The sequence below is a fragment of the Carassius carassius genome, chromosome 25 (genome assembly GCF_963082965.1).
Source record: "Carassius carassius chromosome 25, fCarCar2.1, whole genome shotgun sequence".
NCBI classification, from domain to species: Eukaryota; Metazoa; Chordata; class Actinopteri; order Cypriniformes; family Cyprinidae; genus Carassius; species Carassius carassius.
The window spans coordinates 3,122,772-3,135,539 of record NC_081779.1 but is presented as its reverse complement, the minus strand read 5'-3'; the positions used below and the strand labels follow the sequence as shown (position 1 = coordinate 3,135,539).

The 12,768-nt window shown below is 38.1% G+C and overlaps 1 protein-coding gene across 1 annotated transcript; it reads left to right on the top strand.

Moving 5' to 3' along the window:
• The first annotated feature begins 10,215 nt into the window (after nucleotides 1-10,215).
• Nucleotides 10,216-12,398, top strand: LOC132104619 (G-protein coupled receptor 20). Its single transcript, XM_059510178.1, has one exon. It carries the CDS (start codon nucleotides 10,296-10,298, stop codon nucleotides 11,370-11,372), a length of 1,077 nt encoding a protein of 358 aa, XP_059366161.1. The 5' UTR covers nucleotides 10,216-10,295; the 3' UTR covers nucleotides 11,373-12,398.
• The last annotated feature ends 370 nt before the right edge of the window (nucleotides 12,399-12,768 follow it).

Sequence of the window (12,768 nt, the reverse complement as noted above, 5' to 3'; positions counted from 1 at the left end):
TTTTTATTTGCGCGCACCAGTCGTCCATGAGGGGCTGGTGCGCTGTTTTGTGTTTATTTTGCTTTATTAAAATGTTGTTGATTGTCCGCCGGTTCCCGCCTCCTTTTCCCGACGATTAGGAAGTCTTTTATCATTACAATGGTGCCGAAGCCCGGGAGAAGGAGGGACGCGCTGCTGAAGATCCCTCGCCGCTGTGGTGAATCCGCGGAGCCAACGAGCAGGCGAGGAGTGTGCCGCCATGGACGCTCGAGGCGGTGGGCTGGAGCGAGTTGCCGGGGACGGGCGAGCTCGCTACCGGCCGCCCACGATAGGGAGGGGCGGCTGCCGTCCGTGAGGGAGCGGAGGAGTCGGCGCCGTTCGCCAGGTGGCCGGAGCCTGCTGCCATCCGCCGGAACGGGGAGGAGCAGGGAACGGGGGACTCCTGCCGGCTGCCCAAAACCGGAGGAGCCGTCGCCGTCCACCGGGCGGCGGAGGAGTGTCGTGCCGTCCGCCGAGGGCCGTCCAGTGCCACCGCCAGGCACCGCGGAGGAGATCACCCAGCTGGTGGAGGGCCGAGCAGCAGTGCGTCTGGGAACCGGAATTTTTTTTTTCTCTCTCTCCCCTCTCTCGTCTCTGTCGCTCCTCCTTCCATCTCCTTTTCTCTCGCCTCGCCTGTCCTACCCCCAGGTTCCCGCAGGTCCCCGTGAGGGTCCCCCCCGGAGGGAAATCCCGACGATTAGGAAGTCTTTTATCATTACAGATACAATGGTCCTTAAACCAGGTACTGTTAGCTTTGGCACTGTGTGCAGGTGCCAAGTACTGTTGGAAAATGAAATCTGCATCTCCATAAAGTTGGTCAGCAGCAGGAAGCATGAATTGCTCTAAAACTTCCTGGTATACGGTTGTGTTGACCTTGGACCTCAGAAGAAACAGTGGACCAACACCAGCAGATGACATGGCACCGCAAACCATCACAGACTGTGGAAACTTTACACTGGACCTCAAGCAACATGGATTGTGTTGCTTCTGACATCTGTTGTTCAAGAGTGGCTTGAGACAAGGAATGCGACAGCTGAAACCCATGTCTTGCATATGTCTGTGTGTAGTGGTTCTTGAAGCACTGACTCCAGCTGTAGTCCACTCTTTGTGAATCTCCCCCACATTTTTGAATTTTATTTTATTTATTTTCAGGTTTATTTAACAGGGACAATGCACACTAATAAATAATACATAATTAAATGTACAGTGTGCCAGAATTAGCCCAAAGGCTATCTACATCTGCTGTCCCTGGACAGATCTTAAGATGTCACACCTAAAAAAAAATGGGTTGGGTTTTGTTTCACAATCCTCTCCAGGGTGCAGTTATACCTATTGCTTGTACACTTTTTTCTACCACATCTTGTCCTTCCCTTCACCACTCTTTTAATGTGCTTGGACACAGAGCTCTGTGAACAGCCAGCCTCTTTTGCAATGACCTTTTGTGTCTTGCCCTCCTTGTGCAAGGTGTCAATGGTCGTCTTTTGGACAACTGTCAAGTCAGCAGTCTTCCCCATGATTGTGTAGCATACAGAACTAGACTGAGAGAACATTTAAAGGTTTTGCAGGTGTTTTGAGTTAATTAACTGATAAGAGCGTAGCACCAGGTGTCTTCAATATTGAACCTTTTCACAATATTCTAATTTTCTAGATATTTTCGAGATACAGAATTTTGGATTTTCCTTAGTTGTCAGTTATAATCATAAAAATTAAAAGAAATAAACATTTGAAATATATCAGTCTGTGTGTAATGAATGAATATAATATACAAATTTCACTTTTTGAATGGAATTAGTGAAATAAACTTTTTGATGATATTCTAATTATATGACCAGCACCTGTGCTTTACTGCTAACTTCATAACTGTGCCTGATGCTGCCTGACTGCCTTTAACTGCTGAAGACGTTGCCATCAAGGCTGTTTTTCCATGATATCACATCAAGGAAAAATCTGAGCTTTCATATGATTTGAATTTTACACATTTTAATTGTGCTGTATCTGACATGATCTTGGCAAACATCATACAGCTGTATTTTGTATTTTAACTACTGTTGTTAACAACCTTAAATCATGTTTGCTAGTCCTGAAAACAGAAATAAAAACAATGTGGACCAAATTGTAAAGGTTACCGTACAGTTAATATTCTCACATATTTAACTCTATAAAACCTACTGTATTCATGAATTTCTAAGGCCTCTAAATCATCAAGGTGATCAACACTTTGTTGAACACTATTTATTACACGCCTTCTGTTTCTGATTGATAGTTTAGACCTTTTTAGCAAATGGCTTTTTAGTCATAAAGAGATATAGAGTGACAACTGGTATTTATATAATTTTATAAAGAACTTCTTGATTTACATTTCAAGCTGAATTCAGAATCAGCAGAATCAGAATTTCACCTTACTTTTTGACACAAATGTCAGCATTGGCACCAAATTGGGCATTTTTGCTCATTTTGGGCCTTTGAACGGAAAAACTGAGCTGTTTTTCCTCCATATTTACACTATTCCATACTATAAAGGGCCATAAAAACCTCATGTATCAAATAAGATACAAAACATGTTTAATGGTTCAATAACTGTTCCAAAAATTGATTTTTCCATTTCCAAAATTGTAAATCAAAAGCTGCTCATTTGCATAATGATACAAGTTAATAAAATATAGTATAGTAATAAATGTTTGAGGTGAGACATCTTCACCTCAGAGACAAAATTAACCAGGTGTACAGTCAGATATATGATGATGATTTCCACTCTCACAGGAAGTTCCTTTGCTGAGCTGCTTTACTCCTACTTATGGTTGGTGATTGATGGGTTTTTCGTTTAAATAAGTTCATACATTTATGCGTCTGAAGTCTCCGTCAGGTTTAACTTTGGACAGAGTGATGAGTGGAAAAATAAACATCTGTAACGTGGGGCGGTTTTTCACTTTTATGGATGTTCATTTTTGGCTGTGTGTTTATGCTGAGACTGAGACTGAGACAGTAACTCATATGTCTTGTGTTAGGAGGGAAAGTGTTTTTCTGAAAATAAGAAGATTTGTTTTCTAGGAACATCCTGAAATTAAATATGTTTGAGTAAAATAACAGCAAATCCACTCTTTCATGTGATGGAGTCGATCGTATTTATGAGACATGCAGACCAAACACACAACATTTATGTTTCCTGTTTTGAGCTTCTCATGTTGCTAATTTTACAACCATAAAGGCACTTGAGTTTTCTATATTCATCTTCCTGTTTAAATATTAGAAAACCAAAGCAAAAGAATCCAAAAACACTACAAATCTTCCAAAACAATTTACTCTTGAGTAATATAGTGCATACTTAAGCAGGCACACTGTACTGAAGACATATCTGTTTGTACTAAAGAGCTTTTCCTTAAAACTCAATTTATATGACAAAACTTTTAGATATTTTCTATTAATTAACAAATAACAGATTCGCCTTATTTTCTAAAGCGTACCTAGTGCAAAGTTTTTACCGTTGAACTTACTGCACTCAGTCTAGTTGATGAATAACCATTTGCACAGACTTTGAGCTACTAACCAGTCCAGTTTGTGAAACCAGTTTATGATTACGAAATACATGTATAAATAATATAATGCAATATTAAGCAGCATAACAGACGGTTTTGTAGAGGTAAAATAACTGGAAAATGACGTAAAATGTCCCGATCTGAATCAAACCGTTCATGATTTGTGCTCTGAAGTCCAGATCTGAATCAAACCATTAATGATTTGCACTCCAAAGTCCCGATCTGAATCAAACCATTCATGATTCGCACTCCGAAGTCCCGATCTGAATCAAACCATTCATGATTCGCACTCCGAAGTCCCGATCTGAATCAAATCTTTCATGATTCACGCTCAGAAGTCCCGATCTGAATCAAACTACAGTATTTAATGATTCACACTCTGAAGTCCTGATCTGAATCAAAGGATTTGTGATTCAAGCTCCGTACTCCCGATTTGAATACAAAAATTAGCTAGTCTTGATTGAAATCAAACGATTCTCGATATGTGCTCTGAAGTCCCGATCTGAATCAAACGGTTTAATAATTTGCATTCCTAAGTCCCAGTGTCTCTTTCGCGGCTCATTATGCTTTCAACTTCATTTTTTTTGTCTCCAGCAAGACTGTACGACTTTCACATGGCATGATTTGATTTGATTTTTACATAGAACGGGCGACAACACACCGCATTAAAATGAATGATCATTAATTTTTTCATAACCGCTCGCCAAATTCAAAAACGAAACTAAAATGACATCATCTTTGAGAGCAAGGGGGCCCCCTGATATTCGGGGGCCCTACGCAGCTTGCGTATTTTGTGGATAGGATCGGCTCTGATATGTAATAATAACAATAAGAAAGTCATACATGAGTTCACTGATCTTTATTTAGACAGATAGATAGATATATAGATGGGTCTCAATCCAAAACCTTTTTCCAGGCAATCCATGTTTTTAACAGGTAAACCACCCAGTAACTTTATCTTGTTTTACAGTGTTCGTAATCTCACACACCTGTCTCTGTCGCTCGCAGTAACAGAGTTTTATTAGTTGTTGAAGGACTGAGGTGATTTACAGTCTCTGGTTTTTGTCAAGTTGACAGATGTTTAGACAGTGACCCCATCAGATCTGGACAGTGGTCCTGCACGACAGGTTTAGTCTAAAGACACATCAGCTTTACATCAGCGTTTCCTCACGAATTACTGCATGCTAATTTGCCTTTATCTGCTATTTAAAGTTTGTCACCTTGTAAAAATCTGCCCTCTACATGTCTATGATCTTATATAATTTACTCAATTCATTCAAACCTGAAAAGTTTTATAAAAATATTTGATCTAATTAAAATTATATTTTGTTTACAGTGTATTGCGGGTTTATTAGTTTTGCAGAGTTAGCTCAGCAAGATAAAACCAAACTTTTAAGTTTGTAAGTGGAAGAAAATGAACATTTGCATAAAAAAATCTTGGACTTTCTTTTAGGTTTATAATTTGCATTGTGACATTATTTTCATAAGCAAATTCACTTACACTTCAATTCTATGTGAAAATGCTAGTATTTCATAGATTAAGATTAAATATTTAGGCAATAAAATAATTATGCATCACGGTTGCATTTGTTTTACTGAATTATGTTCTGAAGTATAATTTATACTATTTAATTAAGTTTCTGTGGCTCAAGTGGTCGAGCATTGTGTTAGCAGCGCAAGTTGTGGGTTCGATTCCCAGGGAACACATGTTAGATAAAAATTGTTAGTCTGAATGCACTGTAAGTCGCTTTGGATAAAAGCGTCTGCTAAATGCGTAAATGTTATTTTATATATATGTGTGTATATATATATATATATATATATATATATATATATATATATATATATATGTGTGTGTGTGTGTGTGTGTGTGTGTGTCTGTGTGTGTTGTCTTGCAATTTTCATTATATTTAGAGTTTAAAAAGGTGCTTTTTTACCATTACATATCAAAGATATTCAAATTCAGTATATGATAAATAAGACATTGTAAAGTTTATCAAGATGCACAGTGTCCTGTATGAAGGTACATCATGTTCAGTACATAATCCCGTAGTCATGGAGTTTCAGCACACATTTCTTTATGTCCTTTACATCATATACTCTTTCTATAAACAGCTCGATCTCCCATCATCCCCTGGGGCACATTTGAGAGAGTCTTCAGACAGAGTTCTGTTCTGAGAGACCTCAGGGTAAATCAGTGATGAGATTTACATTGATTGATTGATTGATGCTTTACATGGTGTTTTTTCAGGCCTGTTTATGTAGTGTTTCGATAGAGATACAATACAATAAGGCTTTTTTTTTCAGTTTTCAAACTGATTCAAAGTTGCTGTTTTGTTTGAATAATTTCAATTGTTACACCTGCCATAGTGTTTTTCTGTCAAATGAATCCCACATTTCCATTCAACAGTTATTAAGGCCGTTTCATCATTCTTGTTATTACAGTATGTAACATTTGTCTTTGATCTCATTCGATTCTCTGTTTTTGGTATCTGATCTGTCAGTTCAGATGTGTGGCTTTTGTTTCAGAGTGTTTATTCTGAGGAATAACAAATCCTGATACTGTAATATGGCTGGATCTGGGTAGTGGTTTGTGATGAAGGATGAGGTGCAGGACGTCTCTAATGCAGCGTTTCTCTTATGAGCTCCAGCTGTTTCACCGATGGCTTTGATGGTCAGTGTTTGCTCATGTTTGTGTCTGTGAGGTAACGCAGAGGGGGGTCACGACGACACTCTCAGGGGTGGTCCACCATCACTTACTCCCTTTTAATGGATAAACCTGTTTAAAAAGATATTTTCAGGTATGCTTCATCTATTTTTCATCTTGAAAAAAATAAAAAAGGGCCTAATGAAAATAAATGCCACAATGCAAATATGTAATTTATTATTAGAATTTGTATTAGTTAAAAATAAAAGTTTTCACGCCAAACATAGTTCAAACCTTTATAAAATATTATTTATTTTTTTTTTAAAAAAAATATATATATATATACACACACACACATACACACACACACACATTGTCACATTATCATAAAAATAACAATAATCACAATTCAAATATATTTTATAAATTTATATGAAATTAAAAATATTGAAAAAACATTAATTAAAAAAATAAGATTTAAAAAATGAAAAGATTTAAAATGTCTAATCATTAATAACTTAATATTTAAATCTCTATAATTACATGTATACAGCATATATGTGTGTATGTGTATATATACATATTTGTGTGTGTGTGTGTTTACTCTACACGCATGTGGTACATTTTTTACACAGAGATGTTTCATATAATCCACAAAAACTCAGGAGGAAGGGACATTCAGAACTGAATTTATCTAAATATGGACTATGGATGTGCGTTTTGCTATGGCTGATGTCCCAGAGGCCTGTTTACCGGGTGAGCTTTACGGCATTCGTCCCACAAGACGGATTGCTCTGCTTCTGCCCAGAGTTTGGAGGGACTTTTGAGAAGATGAGAACGAGAGGGGAGGGTAAACAACCAGAGAAAACCAGCAGGAATGAAAGTCTGTCATTCTTAAGCGAGACTCACTTCACATGAGAGCAACTTCTTAAAAGAGAGCGTCCACTTATGCTTGAGAGGAAAAGAGACACTTCAGACTGCAAGAGGAAAAAATGGACATTACATCATTTAGAGATGCGTTTTTTCTTTGTCTGCAAGAGTGATGAAGATTGTTGAGATTTCGGCGAAACTTCATTTGATTTAAAAACAGAAAGAAACCGATATCCACTTGGATCAGCACCGGTGAGCATCTTTTCTTTATTTCATTATAAATATACATTGTGTTTAAGATGTATTTATAGTTGAATGTTTAACCTCAAGCCATTGGATGTTAATTTTATATTTTCCATGGGAAATTACAGTCAGATCCCCCTGCTGACTGAACCATGTGGGGAATACTGAACATAACATGATGTTACACAAGACAGAATCAAATGAACAAACTCATCGTATGTAAAGATCAGACGGAGTTAAATGGCTAAAGTCTTGAGCTGATGAAAGAGAATTTGAGATTCTTTTACATATTTCATCAAAGCTCTGAAACGCGCACTGACGTTCAGAGAGAGTCTCAGAGCAGAGAGACGTCAGCGAACAGGAGCACAAACTCTCTCACAAAATCAAACACAGAAAAATGTTCCATTTTTAGAAAGCTATGGAAAGCTTCATGTGGTGCCCGCTGATGGGACGGCTCTGTCGCGCTTCTTTAGGACTTCATCTGAGAAATACAGCAACAGATTACAAATGGACTTTTCACACTTAAAATTGTTAACAGCTTAATGTATACACTGTTCAAAAATGTGTCACATGAAATCATTAAATTGGAACAATTATAATAATAATAACAAGCAAAATAAATGAATAATTACATTTTAAAATATATTACAATTATTTTAAATTGTAATAATATTTCTCAATATTACAACCCGAATTCCGGAAAAGTTGGGACGTTTTTTAAATTTTAATAAAATGAAAACTAAAAGACTTTCAAATCACATGAGCCAATATTTTATTCACAATAGAACATAGATAACATAGCAAATGTTTAAACTGAGAAAGTTTTCAAATTTATGCACAAAATGAGCTCATTTCAATTTTGATTTCTGCTACAGGTCTCAAAATAGTTAGGACGGGGCATGTTTACCATGGTGTAGCATCTCCTTTTCTTTTCAAAACAGTTTGAAGACGTCTGGGCATTGAGGCTATGAGTTGCTGGAGTTTTGCTGTTGGAATTTGGTCCCATTCTTGCCTTATATAGATTTCCAGCTGCTGAAGAGTTCGTGGTCGTCTTTGACGTATTTTTCGTTTAATGATGCGCCAAATGTTCTCTATAGGTGAAAGATCTGGACTGCAGGCAGGCCAGGTTAGCACCCGGACTCTTCTACGACGAAGCCATGCTGTTGTTATAGCTGCAGTATGTGGTTTTGCATTGTCCTGCTGAAATAAACAAGGCCTTCCCTGAAATAGACGTTGTTTGGAGGGAAGCATATGTTGCTCTAAAACCTTTATATACCTTTCAGCATTCACAGAGCCTTCCAAAACATGCAAGCTGCCCATACCGTATGCACTTATGCACCCCCATACTATCAGAGATGCTGGCTTTTGAACTGAACGCTGATAACATGCTGGAAGGTCTCCCTCCTCTTTAGCCCGGAGGACACGGCGTCCGTGATTTCCAACAAGAATGTCAAATTTGGACTCGTCTGACCATAAAACACTATTCCACTTTGGAATAGTCCATTTTAAATGAGCCTTGGCCCACAGGACACGACGGCGCTTCTGGACCATGTTCACATATGGCTTCCTTTTTGCATGATAGAGCTTTAGTTGGCATCTGCTGATGGCACGGCGGATTGTGTTTACCGACAGTGGTTTCTGAAAGTATTCCTGGGCCCATTTAGTAATGTCATTGACACAATCATGCCGATGAGTGATGCAGTGTCGTCTGAGAGCCCGAAGACCACGGGCATTCAATAAAGGTCTCCGGCCTTGTCCCTTACGCACAGAGATTTCATCAGTTTCTCTGAATCTTTTGATGATGTTATGCACTGTAGATGATGAGATTTGCAAAGCCTTTGCAATTTGACGTTGAGGAACATTGTTTTTAAAGTTTTCCACAATTTTTTTACGCAGTCTTTCACAGATTGGAGAGCCTCTGCCCATCTTTACTTCTGAGAGACTCTGCTTCTCTAAGACAAAGCTTTTATAGCTAATCATGTTACAGATCTGATATCAATTAATTTAATTAATCACTAGATGTTCTCCCAGCTGAATCTTTTCAAAACTGCTTGCTTTTTTAGCCATTTGTTGCCCCCGTGCCAACTTTTTTGAGACCTGTAGCAGGCATTAAATTTTAAATGAGCTAATTAAGTGGATAAAAGTGTAAAATTTCTCAGTTTAAACATTTGCTACGTTATCTATGTTCTATTGTGAATAAAATATTGGCTCATGTGATTTGAAATTCCTTTAGTTTTCATTTTATTAAAATCTAAAAAACGTCCCAACTTTTCCAGAATTCGGGTTGTAGTATTTATTTATTTTTTATTTTATTTTTTTGATGTATTTCTGATCAATTAAATGCAGCCTTGGTGAGAATAAGATACTTCTTTTAAAAACATAAAAGTAATAAAAATAATCTTTCCAACAACAAATGTTTGCAAACTGGATTTCATGTTGACTTTAACTCTATATGTTAATTACATTTGTAACAACAAATGTTTTCTTTCAACAGTGATAATTAAATAATTTACCAATTATACGATTTTTATTTGTAAGCCTGAGTATGCTTAGGTAATGTAGTTTTTATTATTATTATTATTATTATTATTATTATTATTATTATTATTATTGTTGTTATATAAAAAATTGACAAATAAAAAAAGAAATAATAAATTATTTGGAAAAAATTACTTTTATGTTTTTAATGTAGTTTCAAAGTGCAATAATATTTATTGTTTATAATCCTAACCTAATAAATTATCATATTTATATTGTAAATAATGTATAATTATTGTACTTAAGTGGATAATTGTTATATTAATTATAATTTTTACTGTAATTTTGATTATGAAAATATAGTGTGTGTGTGTGTATGTGCATTTATATTCTAAATAAATTTTTTAAATTATTATGCGTTTTAAACAAATTTGGTAAATTATTATGTTTCTTTATAATTATTATATTAATTATTTAATTACAAATCTATTTTCTATGTTCTAGCCATGGAGTCCGTCCTCGATGGACATTCAAACATCACATCTGAGTCTCCCGTCAATACCAGCCTCCACCTGCTGGGGGTGCCGTACCTGAAGAGAATGGCGCACTTGGACGAGTCACTGTACCAGGAGTTCTACGTGCTGTGGATCATGATGATGGTGGTGAACACGCTCATGTTTGTAGTCGGCGTGGTCCTGAACAGCCTGGCTTTGTACGTATTCTGTCATCGCAGCCGCTCTAGGACCACGCCGGCCATTTACACCATAAACTTAGCAGTGGCTGACCTGCTGGTGGCGCTGTCACTCCCGGCCCGTATCGCGCTTTACCATAGCGGTGGTGACTGCGTGGCTTGTTTGTACATGCACACGTTCAGCTACTTCGTGAACATGTACTGCAGTATTTTGTTTCTCACGAGCATCTGCGTGGATCGCTATATGGCGGTGGTGCGTTCGGCGGGAAGCCGTTGGCGGAGCCCCATGGTTGCGAAAAGCGTGAGCATTTGCATCTGGCTGTTCGCCATCGTGGTCACTTACTCCCTTCAGACATCTGCACTGGAGTTTAATGGAGCATCTTGCTGTCGTGCCACCGTGCTTTTCACCCTCACTGTTCTGGAGTTCGTCCTGCCACTGCTAGTAATCGTAACGTTTACGATCTGCGTCGCCTGTGCGCTCGCAGACGGTCGGCTCATGCCACAGAGCTTGGGTCGGCGTGCGCGTGCCGTTCGGCTTCTTGTGGCTGTGCTGCTGGTGTTCACCGTGTGCTTCACGCCATATCACGTGCGCGAGGCCGTGGTGTATTTCCAGCTAGGAGGCAGCAGAGAGCAGCATGTGGTGGCGTATCATGTGACCATCACGCTCAGCAGTTTGAACAGCTGTCTAGATCCTGTGGTTTACTGCTTCGTTCCTGATAGTTTCCGTTCTGCATTGCGTAGAGAACAGAAGAAGAGATTTGGAGAGCATCAGATGGCCATAAAGGGAAAAAGGAGCAGCAAAGCTGCAGGAACACCGACGGCCATTGCGTACAGCGTCGCAACGCTCACGCTCACACCCTCCATACTGCCGGCAAGAGACATTCCCGCCTGAAATAAAACAATCACAACCATGGATATCTTTAACAATTAGAAATTAGTTTCATCCTTTAAAGTGCCCCTATAATGCAATTTTCACGGTTCTTAATATTGTTTAGGAGTCTCCTACAATAGCTTTACATGCATGCAAGGTCAAAAAACGGTTCTGTTTTCTCAAAATATGCATTTAATATCACCTCATTTTCCATCGATTCTACTAGCAGTACTAAGATTCAGTCACTCTGAACCTCTCCTTTCTGTTAGCTTACTCTGCTCTGATTGGTCAGATGTTCCAGTCTGTTGTGATTGGTCTACCATGTACAGCACGTATCGGAAACGATACGCCCATTACCACAGTTCACTAGAAAATGTACACATCTATTATTGATCATACTTACAGGTTGTCATTTAGTGGAGACTGCTGGTCCAAATAACATGGGGACTGAGCCATCTTTCAGGAGCAAGTGTTTTGTGAAACCCGCATTGAACTCCCTGAGATTAGAGAAGCAGTCGACCGTAAAATGACGTGAACACAAAAAAACATTGGGCTTGTACTGCTGTGGTATAGTGGAAAAATTAATCTTACAGTATCACTGGATCAGCGCCGATTCTAATTATGACATCTTAGTAAAGAAGCCAATCATCAGGTGGAAACCCTGTGATGTCATTTAATGGGTGGAGCAACTGGGTGCCTCGGCCAATCAGTACAGAGAAATGTTTTTAAAGCATTTTCTTTCACAATGGAGGACACAGCATCTTCTCAACATGATGTTAACTACATGAACAAGCTACATTTGTTTCAGTGCGGGTCAAGTTGTTCACGGCCGGCCAACGTAGAACAAATGTGTTACCCTGTGATGTGTAGTCATCACAGAAGTGGGATTTTGAACTACTGACGACTCCTTTAGGCTGTTCAGAGTCGATTATTTCTTTTGAGAGATACAGTAGTAACTTTAACTATTGTGAACTTTTGTCTTTAAAACTTTGCAGATTGTTTACAGCAAAACTACAGACTGTACGAAAGTATATATTCGAAATGGCATAATGGCAAATGGAGACTCTAGATCAATGTTTCTGAACCATGGACCTGGACCCATTAAATATGATTTAAAATAAGACACAACAAACTATATTTTAATTTGTTCCCTCAAAAATTGGTATTTTATTTTAAAATCTGTCTTTGAAAACCTCTGTATATTTTTTTTAATTTACCATTTTAAAAGTTTTTTTTTTTTAAATGTATATTTTTATTTATTAATTTTTAAGACCCACACACACATACAAAAAAAAAGTGGAAAAGCGATGGAAATTTATTAAATCTAAAAAAGTCATGGAAATACATAGAGCTTAAATGTCAGTTGTCTGTTGTATGCTGGGCTCTCATACCGTACACGGGGCTCTCATAAAGGTGG

Bases quoted from the DNA above. Each gene is read 5' to 3' on its own strand.
- LOC132104619 (XM_059510178.1), top strand. From the start codon at position 10,296: ATGGAGTCCGTCCTCGATGGACATTCAAACATCACATCTGAGTCTCCC.